Source organism: Aphis gossypii, chromosome 1 (genome assembly GCF_020184175.1).
Source record: "Aphis gossypii isolate Hap1 chromosome 1, ASM2018417v2, whole genome shotgun sequence".
In the NCBI taxonomy this organism is placed as follows: Eukaryota; Metazoa; Arthropoda; class Insecta; order Hemiptera; family Aphididae; genus Aphis; species Aphis gossypii.
The window spans coordinates 42,114,201-42,141,475 of record NC_065530.1 but is presented as its reverse complement, the minus strand read 5'-3'; the positions used below and the strand labels follow the sequence as shown (position 1 = coordinate 42,141,475).

Sequence of the window (27,275 nt, the reverse complement as noted above, 5' to 3'; positions counted from 1 at the left end):
GTACGTCAAATTTAACGATTGTAATGACGTAACTGCGCGTTGGTTTGTCGTAAATTTTTAAACATAAGAATCCAGTGGTTCCGCCAGGTTTTATTTTCACTCCGCGCCGGGTCTGCCCGCGTGGTATGACGCACATGCAATGACGTCACTGTCATCAGCGGTAGAGCGATCAATTTTACACTATACTGCTGAACCGCTTGGCCGGAATAAAAACGAACACTAAATATGTCAACACGTGAAATGCGAATATATAGTAATACTATTAAATATTAATATATTTTACAGGTTGTGAATCATTGATACGTAAAATGCTCATATTAGACCCAAATAAAAGGTATACAGTCGAACAGATAAAAAGGCATCCTTGGATGTTAGAAGAAGCGCCGAGACTTCTACCGGGCACGATTGCAGAAATGCCAGCAGAACCTAATGATCAAGTGTTACGGTTCATGAGCAGTTTAGATATAAACACGACGAGAACTAGACAGGTTAGATTCTTTTAGTTACATAACTACCTATTATAAAGAACATATTAAGTTAAGGATATTTTTTTTCATCTATTAAAATATAATATTTATTTATCATGTTTGCTAAAAACCTATAGCATAAAAATGATTTTGAAATAGCAAGGGACATGAAATAAAACAACATAACTTTATTGTATTAAAAGGTTTTCTATAGTATTTGGCAATATTTTTTTCTGTTAAAAATTAACAAGTCTAGCGTTAATGGAAGCATTCAGCTTCATGAATTTTATTATAATATTTCTATGAACTACCTATATATTGATTAAATCACTACCTATTCAACATTTTGGCGATTTCAAGATCAATGGGTTTGGTAGTAACAACAATCGATATTGACACATCGCGATATAAACTTCATAGTACATAATATCTATTTACATATACTTATATTTTCGATGAATATAATAGTAATAATATTTTTTATATCATCGAGTTATAATTTATAGCAAAACAAAAGTATACTTCTACGTCTATTTACGTAATATATTATATTTATATATATGTATTATGTATTCTTTTAGAATATTTCTACAACTATTCAAATGATGACTGACTGACAAAGTGTCAACATATCAAGTGTAATTTATTTATTTTTTACTTGATTAATTTTAGCTGATATGTGTACAATATTTTCCATTTGGCTCAGTGTAGTTGAAAACATTTTTTGAAATTATATAGATAGAAATCATCATAGAAATTTATAATGACAACGACGATAGTTACACGGAATATTATTAAAAACATTTCAGTCGTTGCGGAATCGGACGTACGATCATTACGCGGCCATTTACTATCTGCTGCTGGAGAAACTCAAGCAACAACAGTCGCAAGAGAACAGCGGCCACTATCTGCAGGACCGGCGGCTGTCGGATAAACTGTTCTCGTACGAACAGCCGCAGCTGTTCACCGGACACTCGAGCCCCAACAAGCGGGCGTCGATCGACTGCCCGGCGGCCGGCCACCAGTACATGCAGCCCGACCTGTGGAAACAGCCCAAAACCAGCGCGGCCGTGCACCTGAACAGCGGGCACACGCCGTCCAACCGGCCGCGGTCGTACAGCCAGGGCCGGGCCGTGCAGCATTCCGTCAACCTGGCCGACCTGTGCAAGTCGCCGCAACAACAACACCCGCCGTTCAGAGAGCTGCCCCAGCTGCCCAAGTTCAAGGGCTGCAAACCGGACAACAAGATCGACATGGCGCCGCACGACGACGGCCCGAAAATGTGCTACCACAACCGGTTGGATCACATGACCATGATGGCGCCGCAGTATTCCACGTCGACGGACGAGGGCATCGAGACGGACCTGGAGGACGCTGCCGCGTCGTCCAGCCCCACGCAACTGCACCAGTCGCACCGGGCCGGGGCTTACGGGCCCGTGGCCGGCGTCGGCGGCGGCCCGGTGATCAAGAGCCACAGCCAGAACCTGGCGGATCACCTGCAGTGCGCGGCCAACCTGCAGCAGTACGAGTCGGACCTGCAGGTGTCCAGCCTGCCGTCGTGCGCAAACGAAATGAAGTATGCGGCCGACTGCACGGCCATCTGCTCGGCCGCGGCCGCGGCGGCGGCGGTGGCTGCGGCCAACAGCTGTCCGCCGGCGTCGTGGGACAGACGCGCCTCGTTCTTGGCGCACAACCACAGCTCGGCCGGCGACGGCGTCCGACCGCGCACCGCAGACAACATGTCGCCGGTCAGCTTCCGGGAGGGCAGACGGGCGTCCGACGGGCTGATGAACCAGATCGACACGGCGGTCATGGCCGCGGCCGCCGCGGCCGTCGCGATGGTGGCCAACGCCAACGGGGTGCAGTCGTCGTCGCCCAGGTCGCCTCTGCTGCAGCAGCAGCAGCAGCAGTACAACGGCGGTCGCTTGCCGATCGGCGGTGGCGGCGGCGGCAGCGGCAAACTGTTTCAGCTGCAGCAGGAATGCGGCGGCGGCGTGCAAAAGGAACACGAGACGCTCAAGATGCTGTACCAGAGCTGTCTGCCCAACGACGAACAGGTGGCGTCCAACCGGAAACAGTCGGCCGGCTCCGAGTACCGGTGCGGCAAGGACGTGCCGCCCAGGTCGCCGTCGGCGGCCATGGCCAAGCGGTTCAACTACACGGACGGCTATGCGCTGGACAAGTCCGGGCTCCAGCAACAGCTGTTCCAGCAGCGGTTGCTCCAGCACAAGCGGACCGCGTTGCACAAACAAGGGGCCGCCGCGTCGGCCGCGGCGTTCGGACAGTGCGGCGTGACGGCCGCCGACTTGGCCGCGGCCAACAAACGGCAGCACCACGCGCACCGGCAGCCCTCGCTTCAGTACAACAACAAAACCGTACAACTGTCGTCGCCCCAACACGGCGGCGGCGGCGGCGGCGGTGACGGCCACGGCCACGGCGGCGCGATGCAATTCCAATCGGACGGCAGCTGGCAATCGTTGCCGCACACCATGGCCACGTGCCAGATCAACGACTTCGACGGTCAGGCCAATTGGCTGTCGGTGCCCGATCCGCAACACCACTGGTACTGCACGTCCGGGCAGCAGTACAACTTCTCCAAGAATTATTCACAGGTGACCGCTCATATTATACCTATACTTAGTTTTTTTTATACATCATACGACTATACGATGATATTATATACCCAACATAACGTCATATTATATTATGTGATTATTAAGTCACCCTACAATATTTCGACCTATATCTACCTATAAGGTTGTGACCGGTAACCTGCGCATTAATTGAGATTCGAGTGGCCCGAAAGTTTGCGGGGGACGATTTTTGTAGGAATACACTATAATTATTATAATTTATTATAATATAATATATTGTTACACCTGATTATTTTTCGTCAGATAAGTATAAGATACCTACATAGGTAGTCATCTAACTGTTATTACCGTGCAGACGGTATTATATCCTAAAAAATGTGTATGTATTACTCAGAATTTATTTATACGCCTCCGACTTGTATCTGTATAGATAATATCTATTTTTGGCCTTAAATAATACAAGTAGGTACTTATATATCATATACAAAAAACTTGACCATTTACTTCTGGATTTTTTTTTCTTTATAAAAATTGATGTGATCATTAAATTTAATTGTCCGCGGCCATTCATTTTAATTGTGTATTTGCTGTAGCTAAAGCAGCACGCTTGAACCGTATATAGGTTGTTTGCCATTGACTAATGAGTAATGAGTATAATAATCCTTTAACAAGAATATGATCTGACAAACCGTTTATTTAGTCGTTTTGCATAACATTCGAATGGATTAATTAGGCTTTAAATATTTTAAGCATTCATTTTATTAATATATTATTAGTTTTAAAAAGTTATCTGAAATAAAATCAGGTCATTCTACATTAAACAATATGATAAAATATATTATACATTGACTCTCCAGAGGTCATGACGCGTGTGCAGTGGGATTAATCCTTATATGTTGTCGACAATTTCAGGGAATAGGTACCTATATTATTCACTCATCTTATCCGCTGAGTATGATTTTAGAAAATATTTATTTCTTACTCAATACTTAATGAGGCTGCTAGACTGCGTATCTGACATTTATATTTAAAATTATTGAAGTAGACGCGGAAATGGATAATTTTTTATAACTCTCAATGTTATGCATATATTATAACAATTTGAAATGATTTTATAAAAATTGCGCTATAAATAAATAACACTTCCGTATGTATTATTAATAGACTTATGGTGTACATATTTGGTACCAAGATATAACATTCTATAAACTTATAAAAGATATAGCTATCATTTACATAATAAAAAAGATAAATTTTAATTACTTTTGAAAATATTAAAGCATATTATTTTATAGTAAAATGTTAAAAGCTATGTATTTTGGTTAGTTTTATTTGAAAGCTCCTAATTGTCTAAATAGTAAATTGCATTCCTACATAGATCAAAGTAGTAAATAAACTTACTTATTAGAGTTAGGAGGTTAACGGACTATGTCATGTGAACTCAGATAACGAATCACGTGATTATAACATATATTGATTCGTTTGTTTTTCATTTTATTATATATTACATAAAAAAAAAATAATTAAAGACACTTAAAAATTAAATAATGTTTGTGATAAGTACATAATGATTGACCGATGGTCATTACAATTAAATTATCAACTATTATTAACAGACTAAGATTTTATTAAAATATATTCAGTATTCTAAAAATTGAGTAATATTTTTTTAAATTTGATATTTTTTATTAGCTGTATAAATAATACCTATCTACTTTTTACAAACTTTTAATTATTGAAAAATATATTATACATTTAAATATATTAAATAAAGAAAAAAATGAGGAACCTTGACCGAAATTTTGTTCCGACTGTACCATAATTAGGTATTATTCCAATATATGTGTTGAACCTATCTTTAAATATTAACGGTATTTAAAAAGCTAACATTTATAGCTAATTAACCATTTAATTGTACATTAACACACAATGATACTAATACAAAAATGCTTGATTGTTTACGTTTACAATAATAAATGTTTCAATTTCTAGGTAATGTCTAGAGGTCTAGACATTTAAATTGAAAAAGTGGAATAGTAACTTTTTAACGAGTTAATTAAAATATATCCTTATTGTAAATATTTTTTTTACTAATAAATATTTTAAAATTTCATACACGTGTATTTTTCACTAAATATACACATTACACATTGAACATTGATAGGTGAATATCATTATCCATCCATATCATTTTCAAGATTAGCAAATCAAGAAAACTACTAAAAAATGTTTTTTTTTTTTTAATAGTTGATTTCATGCAAAACATTATAGGTGACCTTTTAATGTTGAAATTGGAAAATTGATCTAACTCATCGCCATGGCTCATGACTCATGACTTATGTTTAATCCAATAATCTAAAACAAAAATGTAGGTATAATTTTAAAAAACAAACAACGCTTTTATAGTGAGATTAAATGTTTAAAATAGATAAGTTTTTACTCGTATATATTTACATTACACAGCTAGGGTTTCGTTTATTTAAAGTGGTGGGGTAAAATTTTGTAGATAATACTTTTATAACTAATAGAATATATTCATGCGAAGGTATTTAAAGTAATTTATTTATTTTTATTTATATTTTAAATTAAACTCTTAGGTGGCAATATATAGTTTGTAAATAATTGTGTTATGACTGTTATGACTAAAAATAATTGTTTTAATTAAATCAACAACCACATAATATTAAACTCTATTTCTTCTCGCAACAATATTAAACAATAATAATTTCAAATTACTGCACTTTTAATAAATTACATTCATGCATGTATTATTATATTTTATATTATCTTTACAAAATATACCTTAAAGACATTAAGCCTTTAGTAATTTAATAGACTAAAATTATAACTCGTTGTATTTATTTATTTTGTATGATTGTATTCATCATCTAAACTTGTAAATTATTAAATACCTAGTACAACTTATACAACTATAAAAGCATAATGACCAAGTAAATTATAAAAATAGGCTTTCCTTGTAATAAATTATTTTATTATTTAAATGTTATAAGACATAAAATAATTTATTACACCCTATTTTTATAATTTACAAGTTTATACGTATTTGTCATTTCTTTATTGGTAGGTAATTACTTACTATTAGGTAAATTAAGTTTTAAAAAAAAGATAAATATTTGAACATTCATATAATTATATTATTTACAATATCTAATAATTATAGACAAATTGCTTGTACAATATTTGTCATTACTGTTTATAATATGATATTTAGGGTCAAAGTATTTAGTATTTGATTTAGTATAAGTGTGTTGGTATTGAGCAAGGTCGTTGAATATTATAGAAAACTGTAGTAATGTAGTATAGGTAATAGGTAGATATGGTCCTGTGGGTTATATTTGAAAACTTATAAGGTTGATTTTTCAACGGATAGATGGAAAAAATCAAAAATAAAGGACGCATCTTAATTACCTATTATTACCTATTCATTATAAAAATAAAAATATAAATAAAGTTAATTAATTTTAGGTACTTGAATAACTTTTGTTGTAGGTATTTACCTATAATTATAATAATAGGTAGTTGTTTTATCCAATTAGGTATTATAATATTGTTACCTAATTTTTGCAGAAATAATGTCCAATACTATAATGCCTAATCTTTAAAGTTGAGAGTTTTAATTTATTTTAGTATAGTATATAATACTATATAAGTAAATACTGTATCAGCAGGTTATATAATATTATTATATAAACATTTAACATTAACATATACATTTTGTTAGCATTTTCCATGCGGAAATCGCTTTTTTACATTACCTATATAGTATATTGGTACGGCAACACACATTCAACTGCAGTTTGGACTCTAATTTGGAAATTAGATTGGACTGTAGGTACTGGTCGTATATGCTGATGCGGCTAAGTTATCTCATTATAGGTAATGGCAATTGCAATGAAAACGACAAAAAACTATTTTCAAATATTACAAAACGAATAAAAAATAAGAACTATGTTACGATTATTCGTAATAATAGAACACGTAATGTTAAAAACTTTTCAACTGCAATTTCATGTTGTAAAATTAAGGTAGTTGGTGATATTATGATATAGTATAGTTAGTAATAATTTAATGATATAAATTTATATTTGTTTCATATGGATATCACTATTGATAAATTAATAATAAATTAAAATTTGGTTTTCTTGTTTTTAATAATATCATTTTTCGTTTATAATCTTCAATATATTTATTATATTTTATCGCAAAATCAAACCATAGACATAACAATTTTATTATTGTGTACATGGATCAAATCAACACTTCTGCATATTATTAATTATGATTTATGAATTATGTGTGCTCGCCATACCGATGACTAGCTACACCTCGCATGCGGTATCTATTATGTTAAATTAAATATTTTGTTAATTATCAACACATTATAATAATAATTCTTTATAATTTAAAATAAACAGTAGTACGTTATTACTAGTAAGTACTAGTAAATAAGTTTAGTCTAGTATAGCTAATTATAATACAAAGCATATAGGTAGGAAGTAGCCTTTTTAGTTGATTGTATATTATTGATCGGACATTGAAGTATGATTTACTTGACGGCTGACACAATGGCAGATTTAGGAATATGGAGACAGTGCGAATGGTCCCATTTTCCATCGCATATATGTATATTTACAAATTTGATTTATATAATATAATTAAAATAATTAATATCCTGTATTAAATCCTGATTACTTTGAAATACAGTTAGGTATTTAATATTTACAAGCTAAATTAATAATATAGTATATGTTTTATAGTAGATACATTATGTACATAAACCTAACTTAAAAAATAACCCATTTTGTGACCTTCTCCCCACCCCGCTATAAATATAGTCCTGTACTCACACACAAGTAGATAATATTATTTTGGACACTGGATGTCACGCGCGACAATAATAATAATCATAATGATAAACAATAATGATTGAGGCGTATACACAAATGCACAATAAAGGCGATAGTAGGTACCTATGACATATATTTTATCACTCGAGTAGGTTTTATTCAGACCGTATAATAAATTATATTATGAATCATGATTATTGCGAATAAACTTTTGACAGTCTAATACCTACGATGCTTTTTCGACGTAGTATACCTACGTTCTTATTCCACGTCATTAAAACAATGATATAAGTTTCAAATTATACATTTATATAATTATATAATATATAACATAATAATCATTGTTTATTTTTTGGCAATTTATTTTAAATTCATACAAATTATTATATTTGTACATAATATACGTACAGTAGGCTATATTTCAGAAGTAAAACGTGATCAAATTTTGATTAGCAAGATTAGTTTTAAAATGAAATTAAAAATTATTGGGAGAAATAATATACCTACCTAGGTAGCTAAATAATATTATTAATTTACAAAAAAAAAATTGTATTTTAATTATTCGGCTATATCAAAATGAAATAATATAATATATATATATGTGTATATTGTATACATATATACATGCAAAGCTGGACAAGTTAACAATTTTTTTTAACTCGTTAAGTTAAGTTATTTTAAAATAATAAAGTTAAGTTAAGTTAAAAGTTACTCATATTTTTTTTCGTTAACTCGTTGAGTTAAACGTTAACTTTGAAAAATAAGTAACTTAATTTAATTTAAAGTTAAAATTTTCTAATTTGCAACATAAAAAATTCCAGACACATAATAATATTTATTACATAGTTTTTCTTTACGCTCAAGAAAATTACTGGAGAAATTTAAAATGATATATCAAAATATTAATTAGCTATCAAAAACACCTACTTTCCTAAAAATATCATTCAAAAATTTGCATTATTCTTTGGACGAAAATTAACTTATTTTAAATATTTTTGAATATAATTAACTTTAAGTTAACACGTTTATATTAAAAAAAAAGTAACTTATTAAGTTAAAAGTTAATTTCAAAAAAAAGTAACTAGTTAATTAGCTTAACGTTTTAACTTAATTTTAACTTTTAATTCGTTAATGCCCAGCCTTGCATAGGTATATGTATATAGGACATAGGTACCTATCATAAAACTTTCATACTTTTATTTTTAATTTTATGAATGATCTACATAGTAGTTTAAATAATACATACTTTGGTAGTGTCAACAAGAAGCATTCACAATGTAATGTATATTACATAAAACCGAATTATCCAATACCGGTGCACATTATATACTATATTACTATATATAATAATGTAATACTAATATATTGTAGAAGTTATGTTATAAGTTTAAATTTGTAATTTCCAATGTGTTTTATAGCTCAGCAGTACGGTAAACGTGCCAATGGGCAGTTCTTTGTTGGCGGCTAACGACGTGATGTGGACATCGCCAAGATTACAATCGCTGTCGGAAAACACTATTTCGGAACTTGGAGAACAAATGGAATCCGGTTAAGTTCACGTTCTGTCAAGTTTGGTAGGTGCGTATAATATGTATTGATACAGGAATTTAATATTTGCTGTTTCTATTCTCTATATACCTACATCGAATTGTAAATACTATGCACTGTGCAGTAGGTACGACTTAAAATCAAAAATTAAATCAATGATTTTTGAGTCTTATTAATATTAGACGACTGACTAGTATTTATATTATTATCTAGCGATTCTATAATATTTTAGTCTTTTTTATAAATTTGTATTTACGATTTATGCAGTGTGTTTGATGACAAAGGAAACACGAAATATTCAAAATGATTAACTCTAAATTTTATTTGGAGTTTTTTTACCGCATTAAGGACTATTAATACTAAAAAAGTTTATTTTTAAAATAAATTCAACGAATGAGTGACATATTTTTTTTTTTATTGCATTTCACATTTTTAAGTTAAAATGTAAATTAGATAACATTTTTAAATAGCTTTTGATTCATTGAGACTTATTTAAGAGTTAAAATGTTGATTTATGCATGATGAATTTATCGTAATTTTTTTTTAACAGTCTAATCTACTATTTTAAATTTTGTGTGATTTCGTATATTTTTTTCACTAAGGCAATGTCGTAATAAATACGAAATCTCATAAGAAACTTTGTAAAATTGTAGAAAAACTGTTATAAAATACGATAAAATAAATGTACAACATGTATAAAATATAAATTGAAACTTCTTCAATAAGTCAACTTTTAAAATAAAAATAAAACTTTAAGTCAAAGTTTTCTAAAAAAATGTATAAGACTCAAACCTGAAGTCATAAAGGGGGGTAAAAATCAATAATTAAATTCAGGGTCATGCATGATCCACTCATGCATTCAAAATTGTTACCTTTATATTATTTAACATGCTGGATATTATTTTGTGTATTATTGTATACCCACTCGCTACTTAATTATGAGTTATGAGTGTTATGAGTTATGACTATTTGCGTATATTGCGGTTTCCTTGCCGTAGTGTTTTAGATATACTGCAGGATATTTATGTATATGTTATATTTTTTTTTCAGATCCCAAATACGTACGCGAACAAAATAATTATCACACAGATATTAAGTTTAAGTATATTTTATACAACACACACTCAAGTACTCAACATTCATTAGACGAGACATCAAGTTTTTATTACTATATTAGACATATTTGTGTTGGTTATTGTTTTTATTTTTTTTTTTATATATAAATATGTTTTTGTTTTAAGTACATTTTAGACTTCACCGACGAGTATATTTGTAATCGAAACAATCCCAAATTTGTGAAATAAATGGTTTTTAATCGTACCTATCAATTTATGACGTTTTAAAGTACCTTGTAAGTCATATAGTTCACTCGGGCATGTGAATCACATACTTAGGTATATTACCTATATTTGATTAGAATATTATATTATTTTTTTAGACATGGGTTTGGGTAACTTAACTACCTACTGTGTAGCGCATTCGATTTGACGAATCATATGGTCAACACCTAGTGAATATTTTCCTATAGGAAATTTGAATTGTGATACACGTACGCATAAATAATACTTAAATTTTAAATTTTAGTGATGGTTTCCGGTGGGAAATTGAATACCCTAAGTGCATTATAGAGGTCCAACGACAAAAATGTCTAGGAGTTTTCAAAAGCATCTGGAAAAATAGACATTTTTACGCAAAACCAATTTTTGACAAAATCGATTTTTTATTTTGTTGTAACTCAAAAACAAATCACTGTAGAAACTTGAAATGTTCACCAAATGTTTAAATTAGTGTTATCTATATATGGTTAAATTTTCAAAATATTCTGGCTTTTTTTGAGATATTTATAGACAACTGAAATTTTTAATTTTTTTTGAAATATCGATAAGAAAATGTTAAAATCTTTAAAATTTAATATAAAGGTTCTTATGAGTTGTTCTTATTGTAGTTAAAAAAAATCAAAAATCGTTAGGTAGTCATAATTTTTTTTATTATCGTTTTAATTTCAAATTGTTATAAAATTTGTCAAAATCGGAAAAATTTACAAATAATTTTTTAGTATTTATATCATTATATCTATAAGGTTAAAAAATTCAACACAATGTTTTCTTTCAAGTAACTATAAAGAAAACTCGAACATCATTATAGGAAAAAATGTTATGGCTTATGAGCATCTAAATTTTAAATTTTTACGAAATCGCAAAACGATAACGATTTTAAATAGGTATTTGTTATTATTCAGAAAGTGTAACTCGTTGATATACTTGAAACTTTCATCGGTTAATTTTAGACTTCCGTTTTCTGTGTATGATTTAATTTTGAAGTTTTCAGGTCATTAAAACAAAAAAACACTTTTTCACCATCAACTGGAAAATATATCCTAGGTTGACAAATAATCTGCGTTCAGAACCGTTTTTCGTATACAATTATGATATATATCATTTTATTAAAATTTAAGACATCTATTATAATGATCTACTCTATGTCTGAGGTCCACTCAATATCTACTGTAAAGCAAATCGTTACCCACTTGACCACCTTTTTTAATTTTTACTGTTTTTGTTTTAAATTAAATTAAATTGTACCTATGCAACTTAAGGTTGGTATAAAAGTACCTACCTATTTACAGTGGCATTCTCAGGACTTTTCAATGGGGAGGAATTTCAAAATTTACTAAAATACAAAAGTGGGGGGCTCTATCCCCCTAATCTTAATGTTTAGTGTAATTAAATATTAGTTATAACAATTATAAATGCCTATAAATAGCATTAAAATAAGCGAAATATTTTGAAAATTAAATCATGTAAAGAAAATGCCAATCTTAATAATTAATGAAATTTTCAAGTATCTACGATTTATACTATTCGGATAATAATAAATATTTAAAATCGTTATCGTTGCACGATTTCGTAAAAATATAAAATTCAAATGTTCATAACATTTTTCCTATAATGATGATTCGAGTTTTCTCTAGTTATTTGAAGGAAACTTATGAAAAACATAGTGTTGAATTTTTTAACCTTAGAAATGAACACGAAAAATTTTATGATTTTTCAACTACAAAATTACTTGCAAATGTTCACAATTATGACATATATCATAACATTTTAAACTATAAGCGCTTATAAAAAAAAATTATGACCAACGATTTTTGATTTTTTTTTATATGATTTACTAGAAATGTAAATACTTATACGGTATACCTAAGACATTTAGAGAACTAGTCAGCAGCCATACTGCACTCGAATAATGGAGAAGAATTATTTAATAAAAGCTATTATAAATAAGCTTCTCGTTATAATATGTGAAGTGATGTGAGTATGTGACCTTAATCATGAACTAAATATACAATTAGTTAATCAATGTCTTAACATAGTCAGAGTTAGTGAGTTTAAAATAGACATAACATATAAAAAAAAATCAATTTGATAATTAATAATATACAATGACTTTATGTTAAGTCAAAATGGTATCATTTTCAATTTTTTAAAAAAAAAAAAAAAAAAAATCATTATAACTATAAAAAAATTAAAATATTTACCAGTTTTTACACAAAACTGAGTATTTCAAAGACATAAGATTCCTTTAAATTTTAGTTTAAGACCAAGTATAATAATCATTGAACATTTTTTAATAAAAACATTTAAATCTACACAAATATTTAAGCGATTTAAACGTTTACGTGTTGAATAAAATAAAGTTTTCTTTTGATAAGTATCCTTCAACCAATGTATTCATACAAAGCAAATTTAAAAACTGTGAGTCAATTCATCGATCAAGATATTTGAAAAAAAATTTAGTTCAACAATTGATCATTATTGGTATATATAGTATAAAACTATATTACAACTAAACTTTTAATAAATAGAAAACAACATGTGTACAAAAATCTACCAATAAACAAAGGATTTTAATTTATCTGCCTTGTGAGAACATATCACTGCCTGTTTGCCTCGCTTTTAGTTTAGCTTGTTCAGGTGTTAATGATTCTTCCTCATTGGGTTCAATGGGGTCAAAGTTTTCTTTCAGCTTATTGTTCTTAAAGTCGTCAACAATCTTTTTGCGATAAACAGCATTGAATAAATCTTTTGCTGTAAATTCAGATTGAGTAATTTCAGGAGCTCTATAGGATACATATGGTTTCAACTGAAATCAAAATCATAACATGTATTATAGTATTATTCTCCATCAACTCTAACCCATGACCATATTCAAATACTTACATTGAAATCATCCAAATCCGGAACAATAATATCTGGAATTTTTTCTTGGATAGTTATAAATTTGCGACCAACTCTGACAGTGGTATCTCGTATTCCATAATCTGATTTTTAGACAACAACATCAGTTACTTAAATTATGGCGAATATAATTCAAACGTATATAAAACAATTAATTTGATTTGATTAAATACCAGTAATTTGAAAATCTTTATTTGGGTTTTCTTCTTGTTGTTTTCTAAACTGATTTGTTCCTCGATTATACAGTATAAAATTTTTGAAATTTCTCTTTCCGTATCGTATATTGCATGTGGAAAATGATCTAAAAAAAGTTTTCGCCGGGAGAGACATTTTGAAAAGTACTTCTGAAAAATGAAAGTTCTATGTTTAATGCCGAATAGTTTTAAATATTTAAGACAATAGTCATAGACAAGAATATTTTAAATATTTTAATTTTTTCTACTTACAACAGTCAAAAATAATAACTAATTGAGTATATTAAAATTTAACACTTACTTAGTTATTATCAATTATCAGTAAACATTATCAGGAACCGGCTTATCTTCATCGGTTTTCAAGGATGTAATATAAATAATATTATATAACCTTTTGTATAGTCCCCGGTAAAAACTAAAAGTACGAATACCGGTAAACCTATGAATTATGATTTACAAATAAATTTTAGATTTTTCCGACTGCAATCTGAGAATGTTTGACATTTTTTAACAATTATGATATATTTTTTCCCTTAACTTCATTCAATAATACACCATATTTTTCAACAATTATGTTAAAAGAGTTTTTCTCACTTTTCGTGCGATATAACACCATTTTAAATAAAGTTCTCAAGTTCTAAAGTGACTTAGTGGTTCATACAGTCTAGAAATGAAAATTACCGTAATAGTGCAGTATACAGAGCGTACCTAATAATTTTAATAATGAAATTCACTACATAACTATAAATAATAATATAAATGTGTGTTTTTAAACTATTAGGTATAGAAGTTAATATTGGGTTGTTCAATGATTTTTTTACCACTCGATTATAAATTTCACGTTTTAATCTCAAAAATGAATATTCAAACCTAAAATCAATTTTTTTTTATTGCTAATTATCCGATTAATCGATTTTTTTTATTATGGATAAATTAATTCGTATGTACTAAAAATAGAATTTCATTCAAACATCCAAAACAACGATTAATCGGCTTGAATACTTGATTATTTGAAAAATTCGATTACTTGATTAATAACTAATAATAATAGAAAATTTGAATATTTCATAAATAAGAAATTCAATTAATATATTAATCGAATTTTATAAAAACTGTAAAATAATTTATGAAAAGTAGGTAATAATAATTGTAATAATCAAACAGTCCTAAGCTAATATACTATAATAATATTTTTTTTTTTGTATACGAGTATGGAGCTGGAGCAAGGGAAAAAATATTACATTATAAATAAAAAATTTCCAATTTTTACCACGCTAGTTATTTATCCTAAGATTTACCAAATTTCGTTTGCAAATGTTTGAGCTACAAAAATTATTTGTGGTTTGATCCAACTATTTTGTGTATCTTAGATTTTACTGGTACCTATTCGTACTTATACCATAACATACATCATAATATACAAATACAATACTAATACAGCCAATATAGGTAACAGATCCGGGATCCCGATAATCCCACATGGCATTGCCCGTGACAAATTAATTAATGTCAGTTGGAGTGTTGAAAACTACACATATTTTTAACAGTCATCTGAGTGGTTTTTACCAAATATAAACTATTATAGAGTATACATTATGCAAAGCTTCAAAAAAGCCTGATCAAGAAATAATATTTTTTTATTTTAATCTCTTTTGAGTTTTGACTATCTTAGGGGTTGAATTAAAAAAAAAATGTTAATAGTGTTCTTTACATTATAAGACGAAACTATTACCTAAATATCATACTTGTAACTTTATAAATATAATTATTAATTATAAAAATTAAAAATGGAAATTACAACTTCAACGGTATGCATACAAAGTTAATAATAAATCATATTAAAATATAATGGTTATTTGTGTTTAAATTTAGTTTAACTTTGCATTTAAAATATATTATCATAATATTATAGTACAATAAATTGTATACCTATTTGAATATTTCTATGCTACTTACTTGAGGTTTTTTTCTTGTTTAATTTGGCATTCTTATATACCAATTACCTTAAAAACTGCAACAAAATAAAAACAATGATTTACCTACATTATCTAGAGAGAGGTGTAAACTATGGCAGTATCTCTAGTTATGTAATTTGATGGACATGATTTTAAAAAATAATTCAGTTAATTATGCATTTGATATTTATTCATTTTAAGGACAAGAGTTTTAACATAAATTTCAGCTTTATATTTATTAAAATATAAATTTATTAATGTTATTCTAAATAGAATAAAATACATAATTGAGTTGTTATGAAACATTAAGCAATTACTTTTGCTTTTATGTATAGTATATCATCATCTACGAGGAGCTTGTTGTATATACTTTAAAAGAATTTCTTTTGTAACAGGTGTTTCAATGCTATGGCAAATAGCTGTAAACAAAATTGGTTAATAATTTTGAGAAATTAATTAATTAATATGTTAATAATTGCATACCTATTGCAGTTTTGAGAGCATTTGGAAACGATTTGTCAGTTCGCTCTCGCATAAATTTCCAATTTCCATTTTCAAATTTGCATTCAATTATTTTACCATCCATGTTTTTAAGTTCTTTATTATATTTTATTCTGGCAAAAGGATCAGATTTACCACCTACATACAAATATCCAACTTTCGATTCTAATATTCTAAAACGTATAAAATCTGTTAGTATATTTTCAATTTATTTTAATATAAATTACAGAAAATATTAATACCCAGTTCCGCCTTCTGTAACAATTTTAAGTTTAAAATCAACAGAATTCAGTTCCAATGGTTTCCATTTCAAAACTTCAGGGCACGTACCAGCTACATAAGGCTGTGTAAAATTAAACATAAGTTATTGGCAATTTATGTATTGCTACCAAATGTGATAAATATAATAGTACGTCAGTTGATGGTTGGAATATGAGACCATCAGGTTCATGAGATAAATTTTTACTAAAATTTCCCAGCAATTTATCAGAAGCATTAATGTCATAGAATTGTTTCAAACGAATACTAAATGGTTCTTGAGTTTTGTCTAAACGACCACACATGATAGCCTGATGTCTAGGTTTAATTATATCAACCTAAAAATAAACAGTATTATTTAATAACTATTTCTTATGAATTAATTCATACTTCTTTAATAATTTTAAAATGGAAGTTGACTAATATTTTATTATACAAAATTGTATAATTATTACTTACTTCAATTAGCATACATCTATTAGGATAAAATGGTTGTTTACCAACGTCAAAACCTTCAAATGCTACTACATCATATACTAAATAGCGAGGTATATTTTGGCCATCAACTTTATCAATAATCATCTCCTAAAACATTAAGATTTTGAGGATATAGATTTAAATCATACAAGTATAATATTAATATTTTGATTAAGATTTATTTACGCCATCTAATAAAGTGTCTTTTAAATGATGATCTAGATTTTTTCGGTGTAAAAATTTCAAGCCCTCCACTTCAAATACACTGTTGTCTCTATCAATAAAATATATCTCATTTTCACCTTGGATAAACATTAAGTACCTATAAAATATAACACATTTCAAACAATTATAAATTATGATACAAGTTATCTTATTTTTTATTATTTAATAAGGTATTAATAAATAAAAAAAAAAAAATTGGATATAATATTACCTAGTACCATCAGCTTTCCATGTAACACGGTAAGGTTTTGTATGTAATAATTTCATATTATGAATATCCATGGACACTGGCTGCGATCCAGGAAATCCAGATCTAAACAATTTTCAAAATAAAACACTGAGTATAACACAACAACATAATTTGATAAAATTACATATATTATAATCAAAAATTTCAATAAAATATAATATTTTATAAATTCAATTATAAAATAAATTGTTGGACATAATATGATTATGCAAGTATTGTGCAAGATATTGGTTAAGTATACATAAACATAAAATAACAGAAATATTTGACATAGTTTTCAATTTCTCAAAAACTCATAAAATAATATTAAAACATGAATTATTTTATTTCAATTATATTTTTTGTTTAAACTTATTAATCACTATACTTGGATTATACAGTACTATTTATTTATGCATAATCAAATATAATAGAAAAATATTCTATTTATATTAAACATTTCTATCTCTTATTAGTATTTAATATTATCATTTGTATGCATTTTTACCTTTTCCATTTACACAAGTCTTGAGTTCTTCTTTGAATGTTGCTTAATCTGGGTTGATCAAAAATAGCAGTAACACCAGATACACCTTCCATAAATACAGGATTACGATTATTCATCTCATTTCTTGACCGTTTACTAGGACTATAAATAAATAAATAAATAAATGAGTATGACTGCTATATATATTAAGATTCTCGAAGCATGTTCACTTTCATCATAACTTCACTAATTTTGTCAAAATCTATGTTTAAAAGCAAAGATGAACAACTTGTATAAGTACAATAAACGATAAAAACAAGATTAATTTAAAATATTCTTTATATTAATGTAGATCATATTTTATTAGGTTATGTTTTTGAAGTCAACATAATTCTCAACAGAAGATTTGTAAAATGATGACTGGCGAAGATAAAGTATGCCTTTATTATATTGCATTGTAATTATTAAAATTATGAATTTTAAAGTATCCTCATTACAGCATGTTTGATAACTCATGAGCAACTAATTATAATTTGTGTTAGAAACAAAGAAGTCTGTATTCTTATAGTATATTTTTTTTTAATTATTAGAAGTATTAAAAGTATGTAAAAATATGATTTTTAAGTAAATTTAAATTTCTAAAAATTAGAATTTGAATGAAGGCAAGTAATTAAAGGGAAAACTGGAGTATGCTTGGTGAATTGTTAATTTTTTATAAATTATTCAAATAAATATTACGGTTCATGTTCTCTTCTATCTTTAGAGTCTTGATCCCTGAATTCACGTTTATTTCGCGAAGATGATTCATGCTTATTTGAATTATAATTATCTTCTTCTGATTCTGAAACAATAAATTATTTCCATAATATATTTACAACTTGAACAAATAAAATTAATAAAGTCAAAATTTTCTATATAATATCAGAAATATGCACCTAAACACCAATCTGGAAGTTCTGGAGCTAGTATAGGTTCTTCATCTGAATATCGTTGAAATAATTCAACTATATAATCTTGTTTGTAAATTCCAGGAGGTCTAAAATAAACATAATTTAAAATTATGAAAAAAAACATTTATGATTATCATCTAACTCTCATTAGGTATTATATTATTTGGGAATAAGAAAAAATTTACTTAAATATAAAATTTTTATATTTAAAAATATAATTATAATATATGTTTAGACTTTATTTTTAAATTATAAAGATGTTTGGTACTATTAAAGGAGTGTCCTGTGGAAATACAAACTTATAATTTCAAATGAGAACCAACCTTTTGATATTATAAAATATTTAGTAGGACATTTTTTTAACAAACAAAAATCTTTATTTGATCAGTTGGTTTTTGAATTATTTATCTTTATATGTATGTATGTTTTTTTTTTATTATTAAGGAAATTTAAAATTTGTAATTAATTACATACAATAAGTAAAATCAATGACAATTCATTATAATATACATAGCATAAAATAATATAAAAAGCACAAGATGAGAGAAGTAATCCAGTAATAGAATCTACCAGAAGTATTTAATTAACAAACCTAATAGAAATTATTGAGTCCAATAATAATCATTAAGTCTAGTATATTAAAAAATGATTGTTACATTTCCAAAAAAAAAATACATAATATATACATTATACGAATAATATTTTTCTATTTCCAGGTATTAATTTTTCTACTGTTCACTATATGTTAATTTAGTAATTTCAGAAATAAGTAGTATAAATTATATTTTACCTAGCTGCTGCAAATTGAGCTAAGGCACTAGTTACATCAAAATCTAATGTTTCTATTAAATAAGTAGCTATCATAAATCCTGTTCGATTAAAACCATGAGTGCAATGAACACCTAAAAATAAATAATGATTATTATAGGTAAAAGAAAAATAATTTAATAAATTACAACTAACCAATGGATAACAATGGATTTTTTGCGATAAATTTTGAACAAATATCTACAAATAATTGTGCTTGCTCTCGTGTAGGTGGTTGTTCATGACCAGCGCATGGAATTTTTACATAAGTACAACCAGAATCTTCAATTTCAGATTTATCATAGAAACGACTAGTTTTTGTCAGATCAATCCATAAACCTATACTCACCTAAAAACAATTTAATAGGTATACTATTATTTATTTATAATACTTATACATAAAATAAGCAATTATAGTAATATAATATATGTTGTAATATTATTGCATTATTGGAAAAATTCAATCATTCTTAAATTCTATATTTTATATTCTTAGCAAATCTAATGGCTATCAATTCAATAGATAATATGTATTATTGTAACATAAAACATAAGAAGGGACAGAAAAGGTTTTTTTAAATTAATATTTAAAAATTAAACAAAAACTTTTCTCCTTTTTAGTATCTCAAAAAATATTTTGAAAAAATTGTACACAAGTTGAGATTTAATCAAAATAGTTTTAGAATTAGAAATTAACTTTTTAATCAATAATAATGATATAATACTTGGTATATTATATTATATTATTAAAAAAATAATAAATAAATTACAGAATCAACTGTTTTTAAATAGTTGAATTACTATTAAAGTTATTACTCATATATAATATACATGGTAATAATAAAATATGTGAGTTAATGAAATAATTCTTATACATATCAATGCTACTTTATAATTTAAGACGTGGTCTGAGTTTCTTATTAATTTTTTTATAAAAATTAAACAATATTAAGCAATACCTTCATATTACTCATTGATGATAACAACATTTCTGTATTGAACCTATTCTGGATGGGTATTTGATCATCATATTTGTTATCCAATGGTGTTTTGAAGGCCACAAATTTATCAGATATAGTTGTGTAAGATTTACGAGGACATTTAAGCCAACGTTCAGGAACAGGGGGACTGTGTGACGAATATGAAGAGCTAGATCCATAACGTTTTGAACCTGCAAATTGTTTGTTTACAATAAATTTGGTTAACAAACAATAATTTTTTGGTGTTAGATATTTTAAGCTATTCTACTAATGTTATATTTTCATATGTATTTACTATATTACCTACCCGACATAATTATTGTTTTTTTCACAAATTCTTAATGGTCAGTTTAATGCAAATTAAATGTGATCCGTCGACATGAATCATAGTATTTGGTTTTATTTAAAATGATAAATTAATAAATAATGCACGAAATCGTTTTATAGTCATTGAGCGTAATAATAACAGAATAGCAATATGATGGTAATTCGTAATAATGATAAAAAACACAAAATAATTTTCACATTTAACAGTAAAGAACGTCAAAGAAGATTCATCACAAAAATGTCGAAAATAGTTGTTTATTCATTGACTCTTAAGAAAGTCTTAAGTCTTTACTCTTTAATCGTTTCGTATATCAAGTATCAATAATGATAAATATTGATAACGTTGGTCGCTGACGTTTGTTTACTTCTTCGAAGATACAAACAGTTTTTTACTGTTCCATGACGTTTCGAGTACCGACTGTTTTTTTCTCATACGGACGTTAATTTTTTCGGTTCTAACTTCTGTACCAACAAACTTGTTAAAATCAAACTTCTTTCCCAATCGGCAAATGGCAATCTACAATTCAGCAAATCGGCTATCCAGTGTCCGGCAACCGGCGTGCGTTTTGACCTGTTAATGATTTATGATTTTTTAACATTTTCTTAGTTTGGAGTGTTTGGACACCGAACTATCAATATGGCCGAGTATCTGGCATCTATATTTGGTACCGAAAAGGATAAGTAAGCAAAACAATACCAACTGGCTTGTTCAGTTGTCGTTACATTTATTGTTGCTATACGATTTAAGAATTAATTTTAAAAATTAGAGCGATTTGTTTTTGTATGCAGTTATTGTGAAATTAAATCATCAAGTTACTCATGGTTATAATTATAACCTTTTTTTCCTTCTAGGGTCAACTGTTCATTTTATTTTAAAATCGGTGCTTGCCGTCATGGTGATCGCTGTTCAAGAATACACAATAAACCTACTTTCAGTCAGGTGAGTTTTCATTTGAATATTTTCTCAACTATATTTAAGATAGAATCTAAATTATTTCAGAATAAAATAAAAGTACTTAGATATTATAATTATCAAGTTCCCATTTAAAAATATAAATATTGCTTTTTAAGTACATAGTTTATACCTAATTGGTATTGAAAATTATTTATTTTATGTGAATTTTATATATTAAAAATTATTTAAACATATTTTTGTTGAAAAATGTTAACCTTGTTGTTATATTAAAAATCCAAATGAAAATTTTCAATTGGATTACATCAACTAAAAGAAGAGTTCCTTCATCAAACATGCCTCTATATGTTTCCATTCATATATTTATCTATTTTATATAATAAGTATGTAAACCTTTGTGTTGACTGCTATGTGTTAAATTAATTCAGCAATATTGTAGATCAGGTCTTTAGTTTTATAAATGCAAATTTAAATCTTAAGCACCTGAAGATGTATTGGTTAGGTCTTTCAAGTAAACATCTTAAAGGGACTTCTAAAAAATTACTTCTAACTCTTAAAAACTAAAATGTTTTAGTGATTTGGTTATAATTATAAGTATCTAACTATTGTTAACATAACTTATGATTTTATTGTTAATACTTTTTAAATGAATATTTGTTTTTTAGACTGTACTATTGCAAAATCTTTACGTTAATCCACAAAATTCTGCAAAGTCTGCTGATGGTTCACATTGTAAGTAATAATTAACTGAAATGCCATAGGTTTATTAAGTGAAATATTAATATATTACTTTTTTAAGTAAATTAATATAGTATAATATTCTTTAAATGATAACATTTTAAAACAATATGTTTTTATAAATTCAGATTGAGTAAATTGATAATATAATTTAGTTATAGTATATATCTTTGAATAATATTAATATATTATCATGTTATTGATTGGTTGTGTTTCAAAAATCAGTTTTGATTTAAAAACATAATTATTTGGGTAGACAAATTAAAAAAAAATTTAAATAGTTTTTCTCTTGAACGAATAATACAAATACATACTTAACTATTAATAATAAGATAATTAACATTTATTTATTTTTAATTTTTAAAAAATATAAAATCAAGTGATGGAAAATGTTTTTGTTATTATTTTAATTATAATTTATAAAGTACCATTATTATAAATAGATAATCCATTTTCAATAAATATTAATTAAATTGTCTAGCTATACTAAATAATTATTAGGTTTAATTTTTTACTTTTATGTTTACAGTCGTTGTCAAATATCTTGAAAGAGTGTACTCTTTGTAGCTTGAAGACTCTGCTCTAGCTTGAAGACTACGACTCGTCAGTGTTTTTAAAATTTAAATTAGTTTTTTAAAAGTCATTTTCGTTCATTATTTATATAAAATAAGAATAGAAAAATTAATGAATTTTACTAAATCAATTCAGGTTGTCTGTTATAGGAGTGAATATGGATGTTTGCATCAATATGGAATTTTGTCCAGTATAAACAAAATATGTTGTTTTACTATTCCTTCAAGATATTTGATAGATGTTATCTTTATTTTTTAAATACCTATGGAGTTATACTATGGTAAATTATTTGTTTCAATTTAGATCTGCCCCAAAATTTGATCACCTTTAACATACCTTAATATTAAAAAAAAAAAAATATATATATTTTTATAATTTTTAAATCTTTTTAATTTTATTACTGAGAATATTAGTTTTTGATAGTTGATCGTTTTATTATATCATTTAACAACTCTTGTTTAATTTTAGATAGTGATTATTAGGGCCCGGATTTATATGTTCTAAAAACTTAAGAAATATGCTCTCAAAAATATGCATTTATGCTCTTATTTTGTAGGAATATGCCCTTTAAAATAAAAAGTATGCAAAAATAAATCGATAAAAAAAGTATTTTATTTACATTATATTTTATATAGGTATTTACATAAAATGATATTTTTTTATATTATATTTTTTGAAGTTTTTTGAACATATTTTAATTTCAATCTGAAAAATTAATATTAAAAATATTTGTATTAAATAAATGATGTGACTAAACATAAATAAATACATACCCAAAGCATTCGCATTACATTGTACTACGAATGTTTTTTTCAGATTTTCGAATGATAAAAGAAAACGACTTCATCAAATTATACAGACTAAAAATATAACTGTAAATCCTACGTTATTTTAACTAAAATTAGCAAAATATTGCATATTATGTATTAAAAACCATATATATGCATTTAAAACCCGTATAAATACAATACAAAATCGTAAGTATGCAATAAAAAATTTTAAAATACAGAAATATGCAGTACATGTTAAAAAATGACGAAATATGCAAAATAAAATTTTACATTTCAGATCTACTGACTTAAATTCAAACTTGTAGCTTACCTAGCAATGTTTTGGACTATTAAAAAAACATGCAAATGCATAAAAATCTGGGCCCTAGTGATTATCCATCACAAATAAAATCTGTTTCATGTATTTTGTAACCATCAACATAAATGATTACAGCCACTGTTTAATTGAGGATTTCTATTAATATAATCATCGAATATCTGGACATTAATAAATGGTAGCTGGTAGGTTTACCATGCGACCAAAATTAAAATGTTTAGAGAATTTAAAATTATCATTACATTTTCAATTTTACTCATCAGTGAGCTTACCAAAGCTTCCTGATTAATAGGGTTAGGTATGAACTTCTGTATCTTGAGCATGATTATTATCCTTCTATAGATTAAAGCAACTTCCATAATTTTTCTTTTTACATAAGTATTTAGTAAAAGTCAATTATATTATCATAATTGTGATAAATGTCTTACCTATACAAATATTAGATTATAATTAAATAAATTCATTTGGCAGCTAAATATTTTATAATGCACTTAAATATTTAAGATGAAGATGGGGTATAATACTTTTAGTATAATTATTAAATTATATTATATTTGCTTTATCAATGAATGAAATACACTATAGTTATAACTTAAATTTAAAAAATAAAATAGATGTTAATATATTAATATTGTCATACTGAATTAATTATCATGTTTTACATGATAATATTAATGATAATTTTGTTTAGAACCGCATTTCTATTTATTCAATTATATGTTTATATTTTTTTAAATCAATTTAAATTAAAAGAAAATTGCCTACAATTAAAAAAGTAATATTTAATTTTATGTTTTCAGCTAATTTATAATAATTTTATAATAAGAGTTTTGAAATTTAAAATGTGTGTAAAATACAGTAGTTACTAGTCGGATATGTAATTTAAATAAGAAAATATCAAAAATCTGGTTTCTTATAACTTGGTGTTTTTACTATAAACCCCTCCTGTAAGCCATATTGAATGTACAATAACATATTTTTAAAATTTTTAAAATATGATTTTATCATGGAAATATTTTGTTTCAATATAATATATTAGTATATAGTTATTGTATATTTATCTATAATAATAATATCTGTTGTAAAAATATTACTATTCACTTAAAATAATACCTATTATTAAAACAATTTTCAATATCTAGTTATGAAGGTTTTATATAAGTAATTTAGTGGGATTTTTAAAGAAATATTTGTTTTGATATTATAAACAAATAAATTATGTAAAAACAATTTAAAATATAGAGAATTGTATATAGATTTCTGCATGCGACATTATATATATTATAACTAGTATTTATTTTTTGTATTTTAGTGGTTTCAAATGTAACTGATGAAGAAATGCAAGAACATTATGATAATTTCTTTGAAGATGTTTTTGTAGAATGTGAAGACAAGGTATAAATATTAGGTTTTAAACTTTTTTAGATTTAAACTCGATATAAGGATAGCTATATCATAGAGTTCAAGTTAAAATTAATATTCTTGTTATTGTTCATATATAGTTTTAGACGTTTTATTTTTTACTTGAAATAACTGTATAATCTCAGACAACGATTTTAAATTATTGTTCCTATTTTATTAATAGGTATGCATTATTATATTAAATTTAATTGTTTGTATATTTAGTATGGTGAAATTGAAGAAATGAATGTTTGTGACAACTTAGGAGATCATCTTGTTGGCAATGTTTATATTAAGGTAAATTATATTTATGTATATACCTATTATACCTATTCATTTTTATTCCTATATCAATTATTTTTTTGATGAAACTATTTTGTTTTTTTTTTTCTAAATTACAAGATTAAACTATGACATAGTTAATAGTTTATCGCATTCATTAATCTTGTATAAAAATATATATATTTTTTTAACAATATTAGTTTCGTCGAGAAGAACATGCAGAAGCAGCTGTTAATGATTTAAATAACCGATGGTTTGGTGGACGTCCGGTTTATGCTGAATTGAGCCCTGTCACAGATTTCAGAGAGGCTTGTTGTCGTCAGTATGAAATGGGGTGAGGATAGATACCATAAATAAAATAGTCTAAGAAGTTCATAATGATAACTGACATTCAAATATAACTTAATACTTTGGAATTCATAAAAACTATTTAGAATTTAATAAAGATAGAGCAGACTTTCAACATTTATTATTTTTAAAAATTAGTTTTAATATTTATTGTACATGTTTGTTTTGTATTAAATTTTAATAAAATATTTTTGATTTTTGATTTCTAGAGAGTGTACACGTAGTGGATTTTGCAATTTCATGCACTTGAAGCCAATATCACGAGAATTGCGTAAATATCTTTATAGTCGTCGGTCACGCAGACATCGTTCACGTAGTCGTTCACGTGATCATGTTGGAACTCGTAGAACCAGATCACCTTCTCCTAGACATGGTCATCATCGTGGAGGTGGAGGTGGTGGTGGTGGTGGTGGTGGTGGTGGAGGAGGCCGTAGAGATCGTAGATATTAATCATTATGTTTTTATTGCAGCAAATTATTTTTTTTTTGACGTTGAATGGTTCACCTTAAAACAATAACTGATATTTTCATATAATTTGTGTTTTAATTTTATAAATAAGGTGAAGTAAAAAATTAAGAACTTAATAACCTAAGTAGTTTATTTTCACCTATTAATTATAATAGCTGATAATAGTGCATTAATTTTTTTCCCTGTTTTTATGTGTTACAATTTAATACAATATATCATACATTATTTATTTTAATTAGTCATAAATGCCTAGTGGTTTATTATTTTTTTTTCTGAAAATAATTAAATGCTATATGAATTGTAATTTTATAATACTGACAATAAGGAAAAATCTATATCA

At 27.3% G+C, this 27,275-nt stretch overlaps 4 protein-coding genes across 6 annotated transcripts in view; 2 read left to right on the top strand and 2 right to left on the bottom strand.

Moving 5' to 3' along the window:
* Positions 1–10,805, top strand: part of LOC114122016 (serine/threonine-protein kinase SIK2-like) — a 31,609-nt gene extending 20,804 nt beyond the window's left edge. Inside the window, exons 7-10 of one of the 2 annotated variants that reach the window (XM_050210831.1) lie at positions 286–488; positions 1,277–3,079; positions 9,348–9,503; positions 10,528–10,805. In XM_050210831.1, the coding sequence (XP_050066788.1) occupies positions 286–488; positions 1,277–3,079; positions 9,348–9,482 (2,141 nt within the window). In that variant the 3' untranslated portion in view covers positions 9,483–9,503; positions 10,528–10,805. Of the gene's footprint in view, positions 1–285; positions 489–1,276; positions 3,080–9,347; positions 9,508–10,527 lie in introns of both variants that reach the window. The other variant, XM_050210830.1, reaches the window with a different exon arrangement.
* Positions 10,806–13,282: 2,477 nt separating this feature from the next.
* On the bottom strand, positions 13,283–14,330 carry LOC114122738 (39S ribosomal protein L41, mitochondrial). 2 transcript variants are annotated; one of them, XM_027985491.2, is made up of 4 exons: positions 14,211–14,330; positions 13,889–14,059; positions 13,698–13,798; positions 13,283–13,620 (listed from the first exon to the last, which is right to left on the bottom strand). In XM_027985491.2, the coding sequence occupies exons 2-4, from the start codon at positions 14,043–14,045 to the stop codon at positions 13,390–13,392; spliced, it is 489 nt and encodes a 162-aa protein (XP_027841292.2). In that variant the 5' UTR covers positions 14,046–14,059; positions 14,211–14,330; the 3' UTR covers positions 13,283–13,389. The 2 variants fall into 2 exon arrangements, with proteins under 2 accessions (XP_027841292.2, XP_027841291.2); XM_027985490.2 differs by having other exon boundaries at positions 14,162–14,242.
* A 1,702-nt stretch (positions 14,331–16,032) lies between these two features.
* Positions 16,033–21,416, bottom strand: LOC114122735 (mRNA-capping enzyme). Its single transcript, XM_027985484.2, has 14 exons — positions 21,086–21,416; positions 20,758–20,969; positions 19,955–20,147; positions 19,782–19,893; positions 18,977–19,077; positions 18,780–18,882; positions 18,063–18,203; positions 17,537–17,638; positions 17,287–17,422; positions 17,083–17,208; positions 16,779–16,961; positions 16,608–16,708; positions 16,348–16,538; positions 16,033–16,283 (listed from the first exon to the last, which is right to left on the bottom strand). The coding sequence occupies exons 1-14, from the start codon at positions 21,090–21,092 to the stop codon at positions 16,207–16,209; spliced, it is 1,785 nt and encodes a 594-aa protein (XP_027841285.2). The 5' UTR covers positions 21,093–21,416; the 3' UTR covers positions 16,033–16,206.
* A 135-nt stretch (positions 21,417–21,551) lies between these two features.
* Positions 21,552–27,170, top strand: LOC114122737 (splicing factor U2af 38 kDa subunit). The gene is made up of 7 exons (XM_027985489.2): positions 21,552–21,786; positions 21,958–22,045; positions 22,684–22,750; positions 25,749–25,831; positions 26,063–26,134; positions 26,320–26,453; positions 26,677–27,170. The coding sequence occupies exons 1-7, from the start codon at positions 21,743–21,745 to the stop codon at positions 26,915–26,917; spliced, it is 729 nt and encodes a 242-aa protein (XP_027841290.2). The 5' UTR covers positions 21,552–21,742; the 3' UTR covers positions 26,918–27,170.
* The last annotated feature ends 105 nt before the right edge of the window (positions 27,171–27,275 follow it).

Bases quoted from the DNA above. Each gene is read 5' to 3' on its own strand.
- LOC114122738 (XM_027985491.2), bottom strand. From the start codon at position 14,045: ATGTCTCTCCCGGCGAAAACTTTTTTTAGATCATTTTCCACATGCAAT. The intron at 13,799-13,888 runs GTATTTAATCAA...TCTAAAAATCAG, and splicing joins TAAAGATTTTCAAATTACTG to ATTATGGAATACGAGATACC. The intron at 13,621-13,697 runs GTAAGTATTTGA...TTTTGATTTCAG, and splicing joins CGGATTTGGATGATTTCAAT to TTGAAACCATATGTATCCTA.
- LOC114122735 (XM_027985484.2), bottom strand. The intron at 19,078-19,781 runs GTAAAATATAAT...TGTTTATTTTAG, and splicing joins GCTCAATTTGCAGCAGCTAG to ACCTCCTGGAATTTACAAAC. The intron at 17,209-17,286 runs GTAAATAAATCT...TTAATGTTTTAG, and splicing joins AAGACACTTTATTAGATGGC to GAGATGATTATTGATAAAGT.
- LOC114122737 (XM_027985489.2), top strand. From the start codon at position 21,743: ATGGCCGAGTATCTGGCATCTATATTTGGTACCGAAAAGGATAA. The intron at 22,046-22,683 runs GTGAGTTTTCAT...TTTGTTTTTTAG, and splicing joins ATAAACCTACTTTCAGTCAG to ACTGTACTATTGCAAAATCT. The intron at 25,832-26,062 runs GTATAAATATTA...TTGTATATTTAG, and splicing joins TTGTAGAATGTGAAGACAAG to TATGGTGAAATTGAAGAAAT.